The sequence below is a fragment of the Microtus oregoni genome, unplaced genomic scaffold (genome assembly GCF_018167655.1).
Source record: "Microtus oregoni isolate MIOR12 unplaced genomic scaffold, Mior012 000024F_ref0000369, whole genome shotgun sequence".
In the NCBI taxonomy this organism is placed as follows: domain Eukaryota; kingdom Metazoa; phylum Chordata; class Mammalia; order Rodentia; family Cricetidae; genus Microtus; species Microtus oregoni.
Window position 1 is genome coordinate 23839430 of NW_024543083.1, and position 25286 is coordinate 23864715.

The 25286-nt window shown below is 38.0% G+C and overlaps 1 protein-coding gene across 1 annotated transcript; it reads left to right on the forward strand.

The window, feature by feature from the left end:
* Window positions 1-5931: 5931 nt before the first annotated feature.
* Window positions 5932-24402, forward strand: Slc10a2 (solute carrier family 10 member 2). Its single transcript, XM_041674040.1, has 6 exons — window positions 5932-6308; window positions 12825-12943; window positions 18374-18462; window positions 19916-20091; window positions 22391-22548; window positions 24227-24402. The coding sequence occupies exons 1-6, from the start codon at window positions 5932-5934 to the stop codon at window positions 24352-24354; spliced, it is 1047 nt and encodes a 348-aa protein (XP_041529974.1). The 3' UTR covers window positions 24355-24402.
* Window positions 24403-25286: the final 884 nt, after the last annotated feature.

Below are 25286 nucleotides of genomic sequence, written 5' to 3' on the forward strand. Positions count from 1 at the left end.
TGAGAAAGACTTCTCTATGAAGTCATATTTGAAGATGATTTAACTGAAGTGAAGGAATTACTGTCCCTGCTTAGAGGGGGTAAACTCATCAGCATCATTGTACATTCAAAGCAGGTCCCCTGGATAGATGCCCACACTTAACAGCTGACTGGAATCCTCAGCAGGGAAGTACCATAACTAGATCTCAACAGGTATCACAGCAGTAGGTAGCTGTTAATGGAGAGTAACACTCTCTCTATAGCCAGATATGGCATGGCTTCCTGAAAAGTATTATTCATCCTGGTTCTAAATGCAAAACCAAAGACATAAGAAAGAAAAATATTACCGAGCTTGTAAGAGATAACAGAGACATAAGATTTCAAGTTACTACCCAGAGTAGTACACGCCGGCAACCCTGGACTTGAGCTAAACAATCAGGAATTTGAGGCTACGCTGAGCTATATAGTAGTTTCAGATCAGCCTTGGAAGTATAACAAGAACCCCTTTCAAAAATGAGGGTTGAAAGACTTATTAGAAAGTTCCAAAGCATACAAAGATTGTCATCTTTGAGGAGGATTTGTTCAAAGATTAAGTTCGTTGAGCCTGAGAATTTTGACATTTACAAGATGCTTAACTGTTGACAACAAGGTGCCTAAGATGGGCACATTCTTCTTAATGTAATAAAATAGAAATATCCTTCCCCACCCAGGGGTCTTATGTCAAACTTTCCCCATTTTTAGCTGTCTCATTCTCTTCAGATTACCCAGGACCATTGCTTCATCTTGCCATCTACAGCTTTTCCCAGTATGTTCTTTTTTTTTCAATTGTTTTAGTTGAGCTATGTATCTTTCGCCCCTTCTCTCCCTTTCTCCCCCTCCCCTTTTACCCTCTCTCATGATCCCCACACCCCAATTTACTTAGGAGATCTTGTCTTTTTTTATTTCCCATAGATTTGATCTATGTATGTCTCTCAAGGTCCTCTTTGTTATCTAGGCTCTCTGAGATTTTTAATTGTAGGCTGATTTTTCTTTATGTCTAAAACCACTTATGAGAGAGTACATGTGATACTTGTCTTTCTGGGTCTGCGTTACCTCACTCAACTTGATGTTTTCTGATCTATCCATTTGCCTGAAAATTTCAAGATGTCTTTTTTTTCCTGCTGTGTAATTCTCCATTGTGTAAACATACTATATCTTCTTTATCAACTCTTCAGTTAAGGGACATTTAGGTAGTTTCCAGGTTCTGCATATGACAAATAATACTACTAAAAACACAGCTAAGCACATGTCCTTCTGGTATGATAGAAAATTTTTTGGGTATACACCCAAACATGGTATTGGTGGGTCTTGAGGTAGGTTGTTTCCTAACTTTCTGAGAAATTGCCATTCTGATTTCCAAAGCAGCTGTACCAATTTGCGCTCCCACTAGCAATGTAGGAGTGTTTTCTTTACCCCACAGCCTCTCCAGCATAAGCTGCTTTTGATCTTGACCATTCTGACAGGTATAAGATAGAATCTCAGAGTTGTTTTGATTTGGCTAAGGATGTTGAGCATTTCCTTAAGTGTCTTTCAGCCATTTTAGATTCTTCTGTTGAGAGTTCTATGTTTAGTTTTGTACTCCATTATGTTCTTATGAGCAGTATTTTATTTTCTGGAATCTGCACTATGACTTCTCGTGACATCTTTCACAAGGTGAAAGTTCCTCGTGCACATTTTTTAGTTAATGTCTCTTGTAATTTCTAACAGTGTATGTTGCCTTGATTTTTGTGGACTCTTTTTTTGTTTGGCCTCTTTCACTCAACAGTAGATATATGATTATAGGTCATCCATTCCAAATATTGTAAAGAAGTCTATTGTGTGCACAGAAGTCATTCTGCATGGGAGATATTCTCAGTGGGGCTACTATAGAGGAGATTTAGTTCATGTCCTCAGAAAGTATCACTTAAAGATTTCTTCACATCAATACCTTTATTTAGGAAGACTGGGTTATGGGATCTGTGTACATTTTCTGAAACTTTTTGGTAAGGCTTCACAGTTATTAAGACCTGAACATGTGCCTAGCACTTTCCAAGGGAAGTGCCCAGGAACAAGGTCTGCTTCCAAGCCTGGTACTTTGTCCTTTACTAAGTTCTGATTGTTTAATCCTCCTTTCTTCCTCCATTCTCTGCTGCCTTATCCCTCATCTTCATCAACAACTCATTTCAAATAACTGCAGGTAAGGGAACTTTATGCTCTGTGGAGCGTTAATGGCCAGAAGCTAGGAGGAGACATTTCAGGGACAGGAAGGTGTTCAGCAGACTTGCTCACAACCCCAATGGTCACGAGTCTGAACAGAAACATCCCTGGTGGAACAACAGAAAACAGAGAGCTTATCTTTTATTATGGGACTTTAGGGCAGACATGCTGGCAAGCTATTAAAGCCCAGCCCTTGTCAACTGATACAACATGGGAAAAGAGCCAACGGGAAGCCTCAAGTGTCAAGACAAGGCACAACCTCCATGCCCCCACCCAGGATGCCAAAACAGTAAAGTACTTCTTTCTTTAGAAACACTGGGAACTGAGCTTCCCATGAGGAAATTAGAACCATGACAATGGAAAACCAATCTTCAATATCCAACTTTCCACTGTCATATGTGCATCTGTCCGTCAATTCTGTATATAAGCAGCTATTTCTGTGTAGTTAAACATTTATAACGCCTTGGAGTTGACTATCTCTAAAGCTAAGGATATTCATTAATTGTAAATCATCCCAAAACTTAAGTATAGGGCCTCTTGAACCTAATGTGAAAATTTATGTAAAAACAATGTGAAAATTAGAAATGCAATTGACACATTTTTTTAAGTCAGATCTGTAACACTGTGTCTAGTCAAACAGACTGCTCATTTGCAAGTTGTCTACATGCTAAGCATGGAAGGTTGAGCTCCTTACGGAGTCATTTCAAGTTGGGTAACAGCTTTGTTCTGAACCTGCTTTCTGTACTCTTCACTTTGTCTTATCTTTTTCCAGCACTGTGGCAAAGGAAATCAGTGTAGAGATTCCTCAAAGCTAGGAATAAAATGTCCTTATGTGTTAGCTGATTTTTCCTGGGTGGGTATCCAGAGGTCACCAAGTCAATGGACCACGGAGACACTGTCACATCCATGGATATTGTAGCACTACACACAAGACCCAGGTTATGAGATTGGCCTCTATCTTATTCTCAGTCTGTCAAGAGAGAAATAGATAAAAAAAATGGTGGTATAGTTATGCATTGGACTTTTATTCAGTCGTGAAAAAATGGAATAAAATTACATATTTTGCTGAAAATTGATACAAGTAGAGATTATCATATTAAGCAAAACAATCCATATTCAGAAAGATAAACATCTCATGTTCTCTCATTGAAACTCCTAGAGTCTATAAAGATACATAAAATCACTTATTTATATGACAGAAAAACAGAAGCAGGATTAGGAGAACCTGAGAGAGAGAAGGGGGAATTAGGGCCAAAGTTCTTGATCTACTTAAAAGAAAATGCCTTTATGAAACCTGTCACTGTGAAATATATACCAATTAAAATATTGACATATTTGCAGCCATCAAAAATCACAATTTCTTTATTAGAAATAATATGACCATTCTTACATAATTAAGTGAAATAAATACATTTATTTAAAAAAGGAAGAAGAAAGATGCAGAGAAAGAAAATCTTTTGTCAGATAACCAGCCCAGCCACAATCTCAGCCATATCAATGAAGCATGTTGCCCTGGTCAGCCCTGGCGTCCAAAGGAGGGAGTCTGATGTTAGGTGCTTTAACCTCATAGTACAGCCTTTCTGCTTAGCAGAGATCTACGAATCTAAATCCTTCTAACCTAGGTCTCAAATTTTGCTTGACAAACAAAAAAAATCTGATGAAATAAATAGGCTGTATGGATTAAGGTGTTAGGCTACCTTTTTTGCTTTTACTTAAAGGATTAGGTAAAGCAAGGCAGAGAGGAGGGGGAAATGGTGTTGGTAAGTACACCCAGGCAGCAGCAGGGGGCGCACCCCACCTGCATGCCTTGGGGTTAGCCAGGACCAAGTGAGGAAGTGGGGCAGAGGTCAATCAATCAATCCTGGGAGATTCTTGGTGAGGTACAACCAGGAGCAGAAGGAGAGGCCTTCCTGGGAAACCTAGTTAATCATTTAGCCACAAGGTGAGGCAGGTAGTGGGAGAGAAGAAAGGATCTCCTAGAAGCTGACTTCTAGACAACTGAATCTCGTCTAGGCAATCAGGGGCTGGATTTGGCAGAGCCAATTGCAGCCCACCCACGAGAGAAAGCATTTAGCAACCTAACAGTTGAAAAGAACATTCCTGGGACAGAAGTTATATCAACAAGGAGAAGGAATCAATGGCCACTTAAGGAAATAGCTCTGATCACGTCAGCAACTCAAACGTAGATTAAAGGGATGGTGTCTGCAGGCCCCAGCTGCTAGAACCTGCGGTTGTTTTCTCTTCTGTCTGGTGATGGTGATAAGAAGGCCATTTTTTTGTTCCTCACAGGCGGAGTGTGAGTAGTCAGACTTCACTATCGGGTACAAGTGATGACGCAATCAAAGCCCTGACCATTCTCAACATCGATACCATCAGCCTTGAGCTTCATCGAAAACAAAGTCCAGCCCAGATTGGGAGACTCAAAACCTGCATTTTAACAACGCTCCCCACCCACACGCTTTGCGCACAAGGATCTTGGGCACACTGAATTCTAAGACACTATTTTACGTTTGTTTTGCTTGTTGTTTGTTTCTTTCTTTATTCATTTATTGTTAGGGGGTTTCTTTTCCTGGGGGAGAGACGAAAAAGGAGTCTCATTCTGCAGTTCATGTGGCCTTGAACTAAATAGCCCTCATGCTTTTTTTCTGCACAGTAATGAGACTACAAATATGTGCTATAACCCATCCTATTCTAATGTTGGGTTTTAAAGACCAGAGAATTGGGTTGTTTCTTCTCTGCTTATGTCTGTGTCTTTCCAATATATCTAATTACAGTGTTCTGTTCATCTATCACAAAGGTAACTACTTAATATTTTCAACAGCCTTCTAGAATCCCTTTTCTTTTACACACACACCAATTCTAATTCCTGACTCTAAGCACAAATAAAGATACTGTCACTTTGACCTAATCCAGAGTTCATCCTTCTAAATAACTGTATTGTCTCTATCTATAAAGCACTCTGTTGCCATGGCAATGTATGCATAGTTGCGTGTGTAAGTAATTGAGGACTGCTGCATATGACACTCTCCAGCAGAAAACATCTGTACCTTCAAGTGTTCATCACCCTCCCTAAGTTTTCTTCCCACCCTTTGAAGTTTCTGTAACATACATATGTTTTATGGACACTGTAGTAATACATACAAGAAAGAATGAGAGCTATTGTAAGAAAGCTGGAAACCTCCTTCAGTCTGTTGTCAGTTTGTAATGTAGCTTGGCACAGGGTTATTGGTTTTTGTTTTAATGTAATTTTCAAAGACCCAATCCTCCCTACTTAAAGTGAGAGGAGGGAGTAACATGCTTTCCTATACCTCAACCCTTAGAACGCTCGACAATTCCGAGTTTACTTGAATTTTAACTAACTATTCACCAAACCTTCCTGGCATTAAACATTAACATGGCTATTTTATGTGTCCCAGTTCATTATCCTGCCAATAAATGATTAATTATAACTTTCTGTCTTGGCCAGTAGTTTTTCTGGACTTTTATGATTCATTAGTTGTGTTATGTTGGAATTCAGCCTCTCGAAACTGGCTTACTAGCATTTATTGTTTTTTATTGCTTCTCTAAAGTGTCTTTAGAAAGAGACGCTAAGTACCACATGTTTAGAAAGGGTTTAAAAGTTTGACGTGTTAAATAAGGGTTACTGCGGTGGCAGTAGTTACAGAACCAGGGAGCAGGTGCTTCTGTGGACTTGGCCATTTGAACAGCACAGTCAAAGATGGATAATTTCTCCGTCTGTCATCCCAATGCAACTGTCTGCGAAGGCGATTCCTGCTTAGCACCGGAGAGCAACTTCAATGCCATTCTCAGTGTGGCCATGAGCTCTGTGCTCACCATCCTCCTGGCCTTGGTGATGTTTTCCATGGGGTGCAATGTGGAAATCCACAAGTTCCTGGGACATATAAGACGGCCATGGGGCATCTTCGTGGGCTTCCTCTGTCAGTTTGGAATCATGCCTCTCACAGGCTTCATCCTCTCCGTGGCCTTTGGCATCCTCCCGGTACAAGCTGTGGTGGTAATAATCATGGGTTGCTGTCCTGGAGGGACTGCCTCCAATATCTTGGCCTATTGGGTAGATGGTGACATGGACCTCAGGTAAGACAGAGGCATCTGCAACTCCGTTTGGAAACCTTTATAATTTCCAATATCTGTTTCATCCGCTGCACTGACTAGATGTCTGAGTAAGGAATTAAATGGGAAGAATAAGTGCATCTTCTGGGATAGCTGCTTCGCTGTTAGAACTGGGAACTTTCCTTTTGTACCTGTGCATTTTTGTAGTTATCATCCCGAAACAAAACAGTGATTTAGATTTTAATTTTGTAGCCTTAATAGTTTTAGTTAGCACACAAAGATAGGTTTCTGTGTGACATTTGTATACACATATATCATTGTGCTTTGCTCTTAACCACCCCTCATTACCATCCTAGTTCCTCTCTCTCACTCCTGTTAGACCACTTCCTACTTTCCTGTCACAGACCTTCCATTGCCTTCTCTGTTCTTTCCTTGCTTTCGACTCCCGGCTCTACCCTGATAGTTCACTCTCTACCATGTCCTATGTCTATATGACTATGTGTGAATATGTACATTTAAATCTAGATATGCATCTGAGGGAAAGCCTTGGTATCTGTCTTTCTTAGTCTGGATTACTATGCTTGCATGTTGAATTCTAACTCACTTAATCATAAGTTTTATTATCTCTGGGAATAGACTCCAAGTTTGGTTTTGTTTAATTAAATAATTCTTTTCCAATCTAAAACTGTAAAAAAAACTGAGAAAGTCTTGTTGTAATGGAATAAGGAGTAACTTTCTTTTTTATAACAAGGAAATTTGAGTGCAAATATAAGCTCAAACTCTCTGACCAACATCAGCTCCACCAAACTGTCTGTTCTTTGAACAAAATACTCCTTGGTTACTAATGAAGAATACATAAATGTATTTTATCTCGACGGGCACTAAAAGGAAAAGAATTCTTCATCAGTAATTCTTAATTATGCTTATTTCTCTATAAAATGAAGAAAAAACAATTTCTCTGCTTTTCAACAAAGAAATCTAACTGTACTGTTTGTCCAGTCCAACCTGTATCAGTTTGAACTAGCACTGGGAAGGAGGGAGGAAGATGAAGCATCAATAGCACTAAAGCAGGAGTTTTTAATTCTGAAAATCAGACAGCCAAGTGTCACTTTCCTCATCTCCTGATGAAGACTTGCATTTCAGTGAAGCATTGAGCTGTTCAAGAATCATGTGCTTATTAAATATTGGACAACCCGCTATCAGCTCTGTTAGTTCCTGGCTGCCTGGTGAGCATCAGGGAATGAGCCATCAACTCCCAATTGGCGCTAGTTTCTGTTGCCTTAGAAAACAAAGAATATACATTTTTCCTTTTGCATAGGGATATGGAATTGCTGCCTAGCAACAAATATTCCTTTTCTTGAAGAAAAGCCCTGTGAATAACACAGAATCATAAACTCTGTTGACATAGTTAATCTGTGAACCACAATATAGTAATCAGGACTTTTTAGGTTTCCACTCCATTGAACTGTGCGCGCGCACACACACACACAAACACACACACACAAACACACACACACACAGTGAAAATTCCAGGAACTCATAATAACCAGATTGTGAGGAGTGGCCCTGAGAATTTGACCTACACCAAATGGCTTCTTGATATTTATAAGTTTCAAACAATACAGCCACTACAACCTGTACATGAACATAATAATGTCACATTACTGCTGAACATAAGATCAGTTATATATGGTACCATATCAATTCCCTTACATCACTTATGCTGAGTACAAATTACTCAGTAGTATAGCACAGAAGACATTACCATGTTCTACCACACAATGAAAAATATGTGCTATACCTCTGTCATAAAGAAGTGGTCATGCCTCAATGCAAGATGACATTAGGGATTGGAGAAATGTCTGAGGGACTAAGAGTACTTGCACCTCTTGCAGATGACCTAAGTTTCATTGCCATAACCCATATCAGGTGGATTAAAACTGTAACTCTAGCTCCAGGGGAGAGTATTACTTTTTTGGGCCTTTGTGAGTACCCTTATATACAAACTCATACATGGTACAGGCACAAACACATAAATAAATAAAAATGAACAAAACATTAAGTGAATGAACGAATGAATAAAGAAATAAATAGAGAGAGCTTTCTTTTAAAAAAAGGTGACATTTATTACACATTTTATGTTTGGGAAACAATGTTTAAAGATTTTTTTAAAAAAGAAAGAGAAGTCTCAGCTATTAAGTAATAGCCCTCTAGAACTTAATTCTTCTGGAGTGAGTGTTGGAAATCTAAGTCTCAAAATGACTTATATAGATGCAACCTTATATTCCACTTAGATTTCTAAGTCTGTATTCTTAGGGCATTGCATGCTTCATCTTCACTTGAATTCTAGCAATGTCAGAAATGATAATTTTAAAACAGCTACCTTTATTACTAGAGTTAACCATGCAAAATAGCTCCAAAAACATTGTCATTTTGCTTTTCCTTTCTTGGATGTGGTCCCTGAAAGAAGAAACTATTTACCTGTCCCCCATTATCTATTCTCAGAATTTAGCAATCTCTAATTACTTAAATGTGTGAATAAATAGAAACAGTTGTCCTTTTTTAGCAGCAATTAGTATTTCAGCTATTTCTCTGATAACCTGAAACCTGGGACATTGTTATTTGATCAGTACACAGAAATTCTCAGTTAAGCTGTGTCATGGGCATAATGTGCATAAAATATATCAGGGAAAAATTAAGAGAGGCAGACAAGTGAATCTGGTGGCAGCAAAGGTTTATGGCTCAGGAACACTGAGATTTGCTTTCTCCTTTGTCTCTCTGGTCTGTCCCCACACAAAGGTGGATATATGATATCTCCTTAGCGATAGCTTCAGCCACACCATGGAAAAGCTTTCCTTTAGTTCTATTTCATTCTCTTTTTTTCATCTGTCTTATTCTCATTCGTCTTTTCCTCGGTTTCCCCAACTCTTATTGTCTTATATACTCATTACTTTCTAGGTTTTTGTTTAGTGTTTTTTCCAACCATGACCTTTGTCTTTGGCTAATCATTGCTTATTTCATATTCTACTTAGCTGTTCATCGATATTTTCAAGACCCATAACTCTCTGACCTGTCAGATCAATGCCTCCTCTTTCAAATGCACATACACTCATCTCTTCTTTCTTGTTGGAGAACCAATCCAATCCCACTGGACTCTTTCTTTTATCTTTACTCACATTAAGCAAACTCTGTTGCTTCCATGAAATATTGATTTTATTTTACTAGCTAGTGTTGATTAAATGCTGGTGTTTATCAGACACTTTGAGGCACCAAATATAAAGCTAAATTCTGAAAGAACATTGGTGTATTTTAACTCTCCAAACAATCCTAGGGTCTTCTGCATTGACAGATGAGAAAAATTAAGGTTTATAATCTTTGCCAAGGTCATCAAGTTGGTGAATATAAGTCTCAGGTTTGGGATTTAGATGGAAAATATCTGATGGTCTCTTCTTAGCACTTGACTTTTGATTACATCATACCTACCACCTGCACAGTCTACAGAATCAGACACATGTTTGTTGATATTTCAAAGGTAGAGTTTCACTTTTGATGTGATTGTAGTCTTTTGTATTTATTTATCCTTGATTCCACTCAATTCCTCAACACATACCAACTCTTTAGTTATGAGTTTTATTTTCCCATATTTGTAAATGTTTTCCCTAGCAATTAAGAGACTGACATAAGAATTAAAACCAAATTGTATCTTTAATTTTCTAATTCATTAGAGTTTTTATAGTTCCAATGTGCTCTTTCATAAGTTTTTATATTTCAACATGTAGCCGGGCGGTGGGGGCGCACGCCTTTAATCCCAGCACTCGGGAGGCAGAGGCAGGCGGATCTCTGTGAGTTCGAGACCAGCCTGGTCTACAAGAGCTAGTTCCAGGACAGGCTCCAAAACCACAGAGAAACCCTGTCTCGAAAAACCAAAAAAAAAAAAAAATCAACATGTATGCCTTTTATAGAAATTAAATTTTTTCCATAAAATTCATTTTTGTTTTGTGAAGTTATTATTCTCCTTATTGTGAACCATTTCAACAGTATTTTTGTTCTTGTTATTAGCTCAGATAACATCAAAGTCTAGACCCATCAAGATTCCTCAACACCTTACTGTCAAGTTTCCCACTACACCTAAACCCTTCATTTTCCAACTTCTTTTTCTCTCCCATGAAGTTTAAAAACAAATGGCTCTTCCTCTTCACCATGAGCTGATAAGAATCCTATTCCCCTGAATTCCTTTCCCACTGTGAGGATATACTATATGGCCAGCCAGTAACAAAGGGTTTTTATTGGGGAGCAAGTTAAGAAAAAGAATGCCAGAATGGTGAAAGAAGGAAGGAGGAACAGAATTGAATATTCCAGTGTTTTAGTTACAAAAATGGTAAAGCATTGCTAGTAAATGAATGTTTTTGTATATTTGTTGCTTTTCAATTGTTGATGTTTTTTTGACTACCTTAGTTTTCTATGACTACAATTAAATTTATGAAAAATTCTTTATTTCATTTTAGTTAGTGTGTAAACAACATATTTCATTATGATGTCTCAGTTCATACATTGCCATTGTCCTTCACTAACATTGGCTGTTCCCAATGCCCTCCCCACACTTTTGCCTTAGTCCTCCTCTGCCTTCAGGACATTATATACCATTGTGTGGCATTTTTCTGAGGAGATGTGAATAAACAGCTACTAATCATAGATAAAACACCAACAATAGAAGCAAAGAGATTATTACATGAAAATCTAGTTTAAGGAAACAATGAGTTTAATTCGGGTTGCTTTTACAGGAACATACACAACTCATAGTTAGCTACCCTACTAAAGAAAATATCTCTCATTCTCAAACAACCATTGACTGTGTACATCCTCGGGGAGGTGCACAGCTCTGTGGGCACACATGTCCCAGCCACGATAGAAAGTTAATAGGTCCAATCTTGTGAATGTTTCTTTCTAGTAATGACAGATGCTGACATACAAAAAGGAAATGGCCACAAATGGATATAGATAGATAGATAGATAGATAGATAGATAGATAGATAGATAGATGATAGAGTCAGAGACATTGAGACATACAGACAGATGGGTGGTTGGACAGGGTGGTTCTATATGTGGGTGAAAACATATGCTACCTGGTCTATCATTTCTCCTTGCCTTTAGAACGCCTCTATTGACATAAACATTTTAATCACTTTTTTAAAAAAATTGCTAAATGGCTTTGTTACTACCCATTATTTTGCCCAAATTATGCAAACTTATTATAGAGCTTTGAAAGAAAATCATTTCTCTTCATATGCTTACTTTCTTTACAACTTGTTTGGAGGGGGGCATGTACTATAAGTACAACTGGCTTTCCTTTTGGTATTGTTCTAGAAACCAAACTCCACTGACTGTTAATTATTTATATTGAGGTAACAGTGACAAAGAGAAGCCCAATTAATGCATTACCAAGATCCACACAGTAAGCAACATCACATTCTTCCAACTCAGTATGTACCTTTGCAGCTCAAGTATTAAGTCCCTCTGTTCTACAAGCAGAGACTGTAACCCTGTGTCCAGGACATTTTGAGGAGGATCAAGAAGACCCTTACTCAAAAGTCTCTCATCCATACTCTGGTACAGTACTGAGAAGAGCATCATTTAATTTAATAAATTCCTCCAGATCACAAAACAAAATCTTCCTACTCAGTCAGGCACCCATAATGAACAAAGTATTAGCTGATTTCTTATTGTCAAATCAAACAGTGATGTTACATTAACTTTCCTAGGGAAGTTGTGAGCAAACATCTATTCGCCTTGATAAGAGAGCAAAGTAAGGATTTCACCCAAGTCCCACTTGTTGAACCAATGAGTTTATCGAACTTACTTAGAAAGCACAGAGAAGAGGTTACTCCTAGAAGTGTCAATAACACCCCAAACAGATGCATTATCACAAAGTCCAGCCCATCATACTCAGAATCTACCCCTGCATCACCCTTCTATTTCATGCATGCTGTAGAAGCTCCCAATATTACTAGGATATGGGGTGGGGCAAAAGGGAATGGTTTTCAGACTGTAATTCTGGGTAGGGTTCTGTGACCCTCCCAACACCCCTACTACAGGAAAATGTCACTACTTCCATTACCATTATCAATACTACTTAGCATCATACTGTTTGACTTATTTCATTGTCATGGTTACTACATCAAGGTAATTTCTATTCCCAGAGAGTCTGGTTTGGTAGGCTGTGCTTAATGTAAAAAAATCATATACAACAGGTTACAAGCTCAGACACTTGGTACCAACTTCAGAAATTATTTTTATGTATCATTGACTGCCCTCTATGATCTGTGAAAACAGATTCTGAGGGAAGGATAATGCAGACTAAGTGAGAAGGCACCAAATACAGGTGACGCTGACCAAAGCCAAGTACTTTATAAACATGACCACTATGTATTTCTGTCTCCATACAGAATGATGTACTGGTTGAGTCTCACCAAAATTGAAAATGAAAGCACACCTCCTGTAGAAAACACAGGTAGTCACCTCAAGCTGTTTGTTTCATTCCAGTGTTAGCATGACCACTTGCTCCACACTGCTGGCCCTTGGAATGATGCCCCTTTGCCTCTTCCTCTATACCAAGACATGGGTCGACTCGGGGACAATTGTGATTCCCTATGATAGCATCGGTAAGTAATTTCTCTGTGGTATGTTTCATATTATCCTCAAGATCTCTGCTTAGTCCCCATTAGGATCTCAGGCCAAGTTCCAAGCTCACACACATCATTTCCCTTTGACCTAGGGGCAAATCTTTTTTCCCATGTATAATTTCATTATGAATTCACTCTGAGTTTGCAGAAATATTAAAAGAATGCAAATTCCAAAACATGACCAAGAAGAGAAACTAAATTTGCCTCAGTTCATAATAACATGGGGGGGGGGAAAGAGTTTTAGGAATGCAGTCTTAACCAAAGAGTCTCCCCCTGAGGATAATTAGGCTGCTGGCAAAAGGGAGTCACCATTTTTCCAGTGATGGATTTATGGTAATGGGTGTTTGCACCAAATATTCAAATTGAAGAAACACACACATAAGTAAAAAAAAAACAAATAGCATGTTTTCATGGTAGTTGGTAGTCATGGGTTACAGATGGGCACTTCTGAGTGAAATATATTATTCTCCATCCTCAACTGTAAGATATAAATGATAAAAATAAAAAAATTGATATAAATGTCAATTTAATGGTATGCTCCATATTTTCATGTCCTAGAAGTCAAATTAGCTAGTCACTATTCTGTCCTTTTTCATTTCAACTTCTAAACGTCTCCCATCTTGAAGAAACTTTTCTGTTTTGGGGAGAAAAGAAATGGTAGAAAATAAAGCATCTGGTATGGCATGAAGTGGGATCAGGTCCAGACTGAGAGAACTACCGCATGTGCGAAGCAGGCTGTCTCTCAGAACTGCTTTGACAAAAAATGAGCTGTGGAGAATACAGTGCACAACCCTGGTCAGCAGGTATACTGCATGACAGCCCCTCTCTGTGTTTTAATTTATTTATTAATTTTATATCCTAGCTACAGGACTCCCTCATACCTCCCATTCTCTCCTCCACCTCCCTCTGCTCCCCTGCAATCCACTCCTCCTCTGTTTCTGTTCAGAAAGGGGCAGGCTGCCCATGGGTATCAAATAAGCATGACATATCAAGTTGCCATAAGACTAAGCACCTCCCCTTGTATTTAGACTGGACAAAGCAATCCAGTATGAAGAACAGGTTCCCAAGAGCAAGCCTAAACATCTGCCACAGCCCCTGCTCCCATTTTTAGGAGTCCCACAAATAGACCAAGCTACAGGACTGTCACATATATATTGAAAGACTAAGTGAGTCCCATGCAGCCTCTCTGGTTGTTGGTTCAGATTCTGTGAGTTCTTATAAGCCAGGTTAGTTTGTTTCTGTGAGTTTTCTTGAGCCGCACACCCCGCCCCCATGTCTGCGCTCGGTGTGCTGGCACCCAGTTCGCGAGCTTCGGACAAGGGGGCTGGAGGTTAAAATACACAGACAGAGAGACAGCCACGTGGGTCATACTTCAATTCCCCAAAAATGCCCCCTTTATTGTGTTCAGGGGCAGATTATATAGAGATAGCCACACCCCAGCCAAACCTACCAGAAACCACTCTCCTGCCATCAGGAACTCCTGAAGGTCTCCTGCTCAGAGCAGCTGTAGGCACTCAGATCAGGGGATTACAAGAAATTCAGGATCTGGGGTCTCACTGCTCCCAACATTCTTGTGCTGCCTTTGATGTCTTTTTTATTGATTTTTTGAGATATTCATTTTTCTCTGTTCCCCTCCCTGCCTCTCCCCTCTCCTTCAACACACTCCCAAGGTCCCCATGCTCCCAATTTACTCAGGAGATCTTGTCTTTTTCTACTAACCATGTAGATTAGATCTACGTAGATCTCTCTTAGGGTCCTCATTGTTGTCTAGGTTCTCTGGGATTGTGATTTTCTTAAACCAACTTTGCAAAGAATTCTTTCCTAATCTCTCTCAGAAAGGTTTGGGTTTACTCTTAACAGAAATACACATTCAAGGTCAAGCAGAAACTCCCCATGATATTTTAAAATGGAATTCTTGTGGGGTGAGAAACTAGACTAAAAGTCACTTCCACTTTAAGGAAAGATTATTTTCATGATTCAACCTATAAACAACTGAGTTAGAACAAATATTGTGAGCCCTGACTGTGAGACAATCTGTATTGTAGTTTTTCTCGCCCCCGCATTAAATGATGAGTTACTCATGATTTCAGTGAGGAATTGGAGTGGCATTTCATTTGTGTTTTAATAAATAAAACATGCCTGAGGATCAGAGAGTAAAACAGCCTCACTGGTCAGCCTTACTGACCGGGAAGTGGTAACACACAACTTTAATCCCAGCAGCCACACTAGTTTGCCAGAGAAGCCGAGCAGCACATTCCTTTAATCCCAATGGTGATGCCTTTAATTCCAGAACTAGATAGGGTTATCAGATGGGAGGAGATAGTTTTCAGTCTCTGTCTCATTCTGGAGGTAGGATCAGCATTTTGTACTGTGATCAAGTAAGAGCCAATGGCTGGATGCTTTGATTATAAGATCTTCAGGTTGAACCCCAGTTTATCTCTGTGAGTTTTTATTAATCATGCCTCATGGAATTTTGAATCTAAAAGATACCTCTATTTACCTCTGAGTAACTCCAAAATATCAGTAGAATATTCTTCCATCAGGGTTTAGACTGACATAAGAATCCAAGTATGTATGCCCCTGCTTCCATCTCAAACTCTCCCCTCAGTGAAACTTTCCCTAGATTTGAATATTGCCATCTGTTTGAACACTGAACAGTGTGGTAGTGTTAGCTAACTAAACAATTTTGATTGGATATTATTTGGTACTAAAGCAAATCATTGAAGCCTTGAAGCCTTAAAATAATCATCTTTTGATATTCGGTCCCTTCTGGAAAACATCCCGTGGGAGTATTAACAAATCTGAACTACTAAGTGGATGACTTATACCATATAATTTAAGTCAAATATATTTTGAGTTGGGTTTTGCTTTGTTTTATAGCAAGGTATCATAATGTAGTTCTTGCTGTCCCAAAACTTGATATATAGACCAGGTTGGCCTTAAACTCATAGAGATCTTCTTGCCTCTTCCTCTCAAATTCTGTGATTAAAGAAGTTGTCATGGTACCCAGTAAGATAGATAAATTATGAAAAAAGGAGAAAATGAGAAATGGATTAGCATGTCCATGGAAGAATTTTCTCATAATATGTCAAACGAAAGAACATATAGAAGGCCAGAAGATTACAAAAAAAAAAAAGAAAGAAAAAGTAAAAAAAAAAAAGTTTGAACATAAAAATTATTTGCTCAAAATGTCTGCCTTGGCCGTTCTCCAAACTGACCTTTTTCCTATTTGTTTTCTAGTCTTAATGAGTGAAAAAGCATGAGCTGACAGCCTCATGAGATGTTGTCATCACTTATAAATGAGGTTGCTAAGGCTTGGAGTAATTATTTAATTTGCCTGAGATTACTGCAGACCTGGGAATAGCTACTGGCAGGCTCTCCAGCCTACTCTGCAGGCACTGTGCTTGTGACATCTTCCTCATGGCTCAATGTGCCTCTCCCACTCTAAAAATGCTGCTGAGCCCTGAAGATGCTGTCATGTGGTTGAAAAGAGGCCCCTCTAAAGTTGAGTCTGTAGAGCTGAACCATGTCAGGTAGCTATAGCAACATAAATAAGTACCTGATGACAACATCCTTGTGCGCACCGAGGTAGGCATCATTACACCCAGTTGTTTTGTAGGAAAACATAAGGAAACTACAAATTTCAGTCCACCTTTTCATATTTTCATTTTTTTCTATTCCCATTGCATAGCCTTAAATAAATAGCTGTGATGGTTTTGATATGTGTAAACATCTCCTTTGGGGTCTGTACAAACAGGCATCTTACACAGATAGCATGGACAATAAATCAGTAATGGGGAAGCCTGGAGAGGAGAGAGCCAGTTTCCCAGCCCCTGGACAGTAAGCATAAAGCCCCTTCCCTTCATGGGCAGGGACCAACCACACTGGTAGGTGTGAAGAAGAACCAGAATGGTCCCTGGAGTAGCTGAGAACCTTCTCTGGCTTTACCTGGCACAGAGATTAAATGCTTCTGTCATGGGTGGTCCTAAGCCGTGGACATGTTGCCCTGTCACATTAGGCTCCCCCAAGACAGGAAGACTCCAGGCCAAAGGAGCCAACCAGTTGTATCCGGATAATTTTATTTCAAAGTCTGGAAACAATAAAATTTATGGTGTGGCCTAGAGATCCAAGAAAGGAAATCTCTTTAAAATGGTAGGAATAACCAAAGAGACTCCCTAGATTTTCTAGAAGACATGACCAATAATTCCCACAGCTTTTCCTCTACCCTTTTCTCCTGAGCTTGAATAGTTCCTATTTTATTGTCCTTCTTTTCCTTTTTTTCTTTCGTTTCTCCTATCTCTCTCTTAGTTATTATTTTAATTCTACTGAGTAATTTTGGAGCAATAATAATTTTGATACATTGAATAATTTGTTATTGGATTTGTTTTAAATGCATATCCATAGTCTGTGGTTTATTGACCAGACCTGAGTCAATCTATCCAACACTAGACAGACGTCTACTCTCAAATTTTCAACATTTGGTTTTACTTTCTCATACTACTTCAACAGTATTTTGGAAAAGAACAAGTCCATGAGAAGTTGGAAGTCCACAGTGCTCTGTTAAACAAAGGAACTATTGGGCAAACAAGTGTTAAATAATATAGAGGCACAAATCGTGTATTACAGGAATGGCAGTAAATTTCCCATGGTGAAATTGAAGTATGACTTTTTTATCTGGTTGGGTGAACACAGTGCTATAAAGAATTACAATTACATCAGAGGTTGCCATATATATATATATATATATATATATATATATATATATATATATTATCACACAGAAATTTAGGGCATGATTTTTATCTTATTCTCTCACATCTCTGCCATAAATTTGAATAACTGAAGTGAATTTTAAGTGAAGTGTGTTAGCCTTCAAAATTCCAATGGACATTAAGCAATTTCGAATATTTTTTCAACTTTAAAATTTATAAGTATTTATTTCTACCACAATGAATTAACAAGCTAGTGTAGAATATATCTACCTACACTACACGATATGCAGACACAGACATACACAAATACACACACACACACACACACTCACAAACTGTGGAGAGGTGTTTTTTCTGAAAATATAAAGATCTAACAGATAAAGGAAGCAAAAATGTTGGAAAATAGGATGAAAGTAGGTTGTTAATATAAGGAACTCTAAAATAGTCATCTCTGGATTGAGATAAATTACTTATATCATCATTTCTCTGCTGTGATAAACTGGAATGGAAAGAGAGAGAGCAGGAATACAAAAATATATATGTGGATGTGTGAATTTGTGTGGGGGGGGCAGTATCTGTGTGGATATAATTCTACATTCTGTTTTCAGTGTTCAAGAAGACGGACAGGACAAATAGCCTTTTCTAGGCTACTTGTATTTTCTTTTTCTCTTATTAATGCTGTTTTCATTGTTGTTAGGCACTTCTCTCGTTGCTCTTGTTATCCCTGTTTCCATTGGAATGTTTGTGAATCACAAATGGCCCCAAAAAGCAAAGATCATACTTAAAGTAAGTACCCCATGCGTGGGACAGGCTGCACACCTCTGTGCCCTGCAGTCAGAACTGGGATGAGATGGTCTTTCCATGATGGAGGAAGGTCATTGGTTAAGTAATAAAGAAACTGCTTGGGCCTCATAGGTTAAAACATAGGTGGGAGGAGTAAACAGAACAGAATGCTGGGAGGAAGAGGAAGTGAGCTCAGACTCGACAGCTCTGCTCTCTGAGAGAGACGACATGCTCCACTTTCCCGGGCAGACGCACACGATGAAGCAAGCCGCCAGGTTAGACATGCTGAATCTTTCCCGGTAAGACGGGTGCTCACAGATTATTAGAGATGGGTTGATTGGGATATCAGAATTAGCCTAGAAGAGGCTAGATAGAAATGGGCCAAGCAGTGTTTAAAAGAATACAATTTGTGTGTTGTTATTTTGGGGCATAAGCTAGCCAGGCGGCTGGGGTGCTGGGGACGCAGCCCCGCCACTCCTATTACAACATTTCCAACTCTTAAACTGTTATTCTCATTATGTATACCATTGGGAAGACTTGCCATCCACAGTCCTAAGATCATCCCTTAGAGAATGTCCTTCTTTATCCTATCTGAGGAACAAACTTCCATCTGTATTTAAGCCATCAATTCAAGTGTCACCTATTGGTTTTACTGTGTTCTCCAATGACTGTGCTGTTATTTAGGCTGAGTTTATGTTATAAAATATATCTAGGCAGTTTTCTGAGAAGGTACAGCGTATTTTTCTTATACCTAGGACTTATCTTTCATACCGAACATATCTTTCTCATACCTAGAACTCAGCACCCCTGAACTGGTAGATACTAGCCTGTGGGATGTAAGGGAATAAGGTAGTTGGTATTTCTTGTTTTACAGAAAAAAAAACCCACAAAATTGTCATCTTCAAATGTTTTTAAGTTTAATCAAAGAAGAAAATAGGTCTGGAGCGATGGCTCAGCTATTAGGAATGTGTGCTGCTCTTGCAGAATGCTCACAGCTCTCCAAAACTACCTATAACTCCAGATCCAAGGATCCAAGGATGCCTTCTGGACTCTGTGGGCACTAGAATTCATGTGCACATATGTACAAGTGGACATACATGTAGTAAAATTGAACGTTTCTGAAAAGGAAAAATGATGACCATGGCTTATGTTTATCCTTATTTGAGTTCTATAAACACTTAGGATTATTATAACAAGCATAAAATGTGACTTGGGCAAATTTTTTATTTTGCAAGCTCAGAAATCTTCCTTGGGCCAATTAAGCATTATTATATTGTCCTGGCGTCCCCTTAGTCTCTAGAATACTGGAGAAGATCTTCTCTTTCCACAAAAGTAAAGGGACATAGAAAACTCATATTCATTTTCCTAAGGAAACAGTCTGCTTATCTCTGACACCTGACAAACATCTCTGGACTCACTTTGACACAAGTATGTTCACATATATCTTTTCTTCCAGATTGGATCCATTGCAGGTGCAATTCTCATTGTTCTCATTGCTGTGATTGGAGGAGTACTGTACCAAAGTGCCTGGATCATTGAACCCAAACTATGGATTATAGGAACAATATATCCTATAGCTGGCTACAGCCTGGGGTTTATACTGGCTAGAATAGCTGGTCAACCCTGGTACAGGTATGAGATTTAGGTAAATGGGACTGAGCATTTTTGCTTATCACAGCTACTGCACTAGTTTTCAAGGGTGCCAATAGGAAATAACCATATGGTATAGAGAGATGACTCAATAATTAAGAACACAGGCTGTTTTTTCAGAAGACCCAAGCTTGCTTTCCAGTACCTACATGGCTGCTCACAGTCATCATAATCATCTGTAACTACAGTTCCAGGATATCCAATACCATTTTCTGACCTCTGCAAGCATCAGGCACACATGTGGTACATAAACATATATGCAGACAAAACATCCATTCAAATAAAATAACTTTTAAATAAAAATAAGAAAAACTACCCCTAAGTGGATCATTTTGGCAAAAAAAAAAGACACATTCTTACAGTTTCACAGATCAGAAATCATACTTAAGGCAGCTCAGAGCTGGCCTCTTTGGCAGTCTGTGGTTAAAGATTTATTGGGAGGCTCTCACTTTGACTTTTAATGTCTATCTTTTCTTGTACTCATCACATTTTATTTCTTCTGTGCATGATACTGAGCTCAAATTAGTATCCCTTTTATAAATATGCAACAAGTCACATTAAATTACTGGCCACCCTAATGATTTCATCTTAATTAATTATATCTGCAATAACCCTGTTCTCACATAAGATTACATTCTTAGATATCAAGGGTTAGATATAGGATGGCAACATTTGAATTTGAGTGAAGGATGTACGCAAACATAGAAGCTGGAAATACTGATGCCAAATTCAAAATCTTTCATTTTCAATCACTGTTTACAATATTTAAATAGCATCATTTGTTCATAAATTATACAAATCTCCAAAAACGTACTGGCTGCCTTCATTTTCAACTCCCTGACATTCTTCTCCACTAGTCCCCAACCTGTGAAGTCAAAGTTTCCCTTTGCGATGTACTCTGATTTAATAAGCAAAGTTTCATGAAAATAATCAATTTCGTGTTGATATATATATATATATATATATATATATATATATATTCCTCTAACCAGCATCAGAAGGACTCAGCACCCAAAGGTGATAGACACTAAAGATTGCTTATCATTTTTCTAAACACATTTTTTTCCAAATGGTCCACCTAGGTCAACAGACAGGCAGGAAATTGGGTGTAGAAACAGGCATTAGTGTGCATCTGAAAAAGAAGTGAGCAAGCCTGAATAGTGTGAGCCACATTAAGCCTGCTCAAACAGACTCAGGCTTCACTCTTCCCCTGCCACTCTCTCACTGGAAGACTTTTGGCTCCACGCTTACTTTAGTTTTCTTTATTGAAGATTAGAAACATTAATTTTTTTACCTTTCAGATTTTTAATCAAAATGTAATCAGAACAAAATTAATTTTAAAATAAATGCCTAATGAGAAATGCTATAGCTTTAATGTTTTCTGATCCCTGATCTCTCCTGTATGCTTTCACTAAGTATGTAATTTGAGAATAGATAAAATGGACCTTCTCTGCAGTTTATAGAATGTTAAAGTAAATGAACTCATCCCCCACTTTATAAATATATTGGGACTAGAAAAAAAGGTTCAGTGTTTAAAAGCATGTACTGCTTTTCTAGAGGACCTAAATTTGCATCCTAGCATCCATATTGGGAGGCTCAGAACCACCTGAAACTCTAGCCTCAAGGGCACCCCAGTGCCTCTGGTCACTATGTGCACCTGCATTCACATGCATATACCTACATGCATACAAAGCATTAAAGATAAAATAAGGCTTAAAACCATAAATACTATATAATAAGTTGTTTTATATATTAAAATATTTATACAATGTAAAGTTATATTTAAAATATACAGCAAATATGGATGCTAAAAGTAGAGATAAAATCTAGGTATATGTTTGTAATCTAGCAATAGGAAAGCTGAAGCAAGAGGATTGCCAAAAGTTAGAGGACAACCTAACTTGGATAGCATAGAAAGACTGATCTCGAAAGAAAGAAAAGAGAGAGAGAGAGAGAGAGAGAGAGAGAGAGAGAGGAAGAAAAAAGGAAGAAAAAAGGGAAGAAAGAAAGAAGGGAGAGAGGGAGGGAAGAGAAAGGAAAAAGTAACCAAGAGATAAAGAGAGAGAGAGGGGGGAAAGAAGGCAGGAGAAGGAAGTGGGTAAGGGGAAAAAGTAAATAAGGTAGAGAGAGATGAAGGAAAGAAAAGAAGGGATGAAGAAAGAGAGGGAGGGAAGAAAAAATTGCAGTCTGTGTACATGCTTTCATCATACCTTCCATTTCTGTTAGATCATAATAAGCCTAATAACAGGTAAAACACATACATCTTTATTCTTACTCTCAGGTGCCGAACAGTTGCCTTGGAAACTGGGATGCAAAACACTCAGCTGTGTTCCACCATTGTACAGCTCTCCTTCAGCCAAGAGGACCTCAACCTTGTGTTCACCTTCCCACTCATCTATAGCGTTTTCCAGATCGCCTTTGCTGCAATATTATTAGGAAGTAAGCAATAATGCTATTAAATTCTGCTATGATGTTCCTTTTGGATAAATCCTGGAATTGCTAAAACAAACTTTTTAAAGATTCTCTATTTCTGGCAGTATATTGTACAAATAAATTTGAAAAAATGCATCCACGGAAGTCAGTTATCACGACTTTATATGTGCTGATGCAAAAACTATAGTTTTATTATAGGTCTTAGTGAGGCTTTTTTAAAAGAAAGGCAGAGGAGAGACCCTGTCTGTTGACTTTTTCTTCCTCAGTAGTCAGAGAGACGCATATTAACCTTTGAGGAACATTTATTGTGCACCATTCTAAATGCTACCAAGGAACACAGGTTTTAATGATTTTCCCCCCAAATCCTTGTCTTGATACGTTTTTTTAAATAGGTAACCAAGAAAATGACAAACCATATTTATCATCAAAAAAATCAAAAGTCAAATGTTCAAGTTTGTACATGCAAATTTTAAATATTGAAATAACTAAAGAAGTGTAAACAAAGATGTAGCAGAGATAGCTAACCCAGCTTCACTCTATCATAGCATATTTCATCCTCCCTCATTTGATCCGCACTAACTCTCCTCCACCACATCGGAACTTTTCCCTACATTTGACTATACAAAGTCTGATGGTGCGTAAGCCACAATTTTAAAGTTCTATTTAAAACAAATAAATAAACTTACTTTTAAAGTTTCATGACATTTAATAGAAAATGCAAAGTGGAGGTACATGAAAAAGATGCTGTGAAAATTAACTTAGAAATGCCCAGAAACAATTTCACTTATCTTTACATTATTTCTATTCCCGGATCAATATGTGTCCATGTGCCTTCAGGTGCCCATCACAGAAATGTCTCAGTGCCATTTTTCAGACAGAGGCTCCTTTCCAGTACAGGAGTCTCATATCACAGAAAACATCACATGGACACAGCAGGGGTCTGATTCTGAGGCAAGACAAATAAATAGATGGCATGAGCTTTCTGGCCAGCCAACCTAGCCAAGTAAGTGAGTTTCAGGCCAGTGGAAATTCCCTGTCTAAATAAGCAAGATAGGTGGCACCTGAGAAGCAGCACCCAACCCTTATACATATGTGGACATGGATCTGAATACACACATGGCAGGCACATGAGCAACATATACACAAACAAGTGCACACACATTCATAAACACACCCAAAGAAAGAAAGAAAAAAGTGCTGAGAAATACTTGTACCACAGAAGAAAGGAAGTCTCATCAACAACAAAAAATAGTGAAAACAAAAGACTAAGCATGTTGTTCTGACCCAACAATTTTTACAAGGGATGACCAGACCAAGGCCCTGGGCATCTCACACAGGTATAGAGAATATTTAGTTGAAGACTATTAAATTAATTGGGGTGGGGTAAACACAAAGTAAATGATTTTTGCTTGCTGTTAAGTAGCATATACAGCTTGAAGCCATGAGAAGGGCATACACGTTTGCTGAGCAAACATCCTCTGAAGCTCTCCACCCAGACTTATTGAGTGCATTCATTGCAACCATATGTGAGATCCTAAAACTAAAATAATGATACTTGTAACACCTCCATCCTGTAAAAAATGCAAAGGGCTTTCTGAGCTGCATTAGTCAATCACTAGCCAAAGTAATTATTCAAGGTGTCATTCTGGAATTTACTTGACTTCTCATATATTGTTTTTTGCAGTTTATGTCGCATACAAGAAATGTTGTGGAAAAAATAATCCTGAGTTACAAGAGAAAACAGACAATGAAGTGGAGCCCAAGGCATCATTTCAGGAGACAAACAAAGGATTTCAACCAGATGAGAAGTAAACTCTAAGGGGACAAAAGGAAAGCTTACTAACAACGTTCTTTGAACTACAGCTATAATTATTTCCTTTGGTGGAATCACCAGCAAAAAAAAAAATGCTGAAAGTTAAATTGAAATTGAAATTTGTTATTGTTCTTGGTACAAAGTGACTAGCAATCCGTTCTTTAATGTGGCAAACATCCCTATACATACGTGTGTGTGTGTGTGTGTGTGTGTGTGTGTGTGTGTGAATTATTTTTCAGTATCCATAGAAGACTGTTCACAATGTATCCCTTGATACTAAATTCACAGAAGCTTAGGCTCCTTTCATAAAATGACAAAATGTTTGTATTCATCTCTCAAATACTTCAGAGCAATACTAACTTACTTAAATTATTTAACAAGATGTAAATGCATGTAAATAGATGTTTTACTGTATTGTTTAGGCAATGATGATTTTTAAAAAGTCTGTAAATTTTATATTCAATACAGACATCATTTTTCCTGATATTTTTGATAAAAGTGAGTTATAAACATAGTTGTCAAATTTATCCTCAGGAGGGTAAATGCATTTGCATAGAATGTATAGATAGATACCAGCTAGCTAGCTTACTAGAAGGAAGATAATAGATAGATAGATGATAGATAGATGATAGATAGATAGATAGATAGATGATAAATATATAGATGGATGGATAGATAAGTATATGACCAATAATCATTAATATGTTATCAAAAACATCTATAGACCTAACTGTATATACTTCAGACTTAAAACCTTGGCATAGTAAGCTGAATTCAGGGACAAACACTTCTTTTATATGTTAAAATATAACAGATTATTGCTATAAAATGTTTATTTTCTTCAATATTTATGATTGTAAAATGATTTATGTGAATGAGTGTATTCCTCTGACATTTTAATCATCAATTTGAGATTTTGCAACCTATTTGT

Bases quoted from the DNA above. Each gene is read 5' to 3' on its own strand.
- Slc10a2 (XM_041674040.1), top strand. From the start codon at position 5,932: ATGGATAATTTCTCCGTCTGTCATCCCAATGCAACTGTCTGCGAAGGC. The intron at 12,944-18,373 runs GTAAGTAATTTC...CATTGTTGTTAG, and splicing joins GATTCCCTATGATAGCATCG to GCACTTCTCTCGTTGCTCTT. The intron at 18,463-19,915 runs GTAAGTACCCCA...CTTTTCTTCCAG, and splicing joins AAGCAAAGATCATACTTAAA to ATTGGATCCATTGCAGGTGC.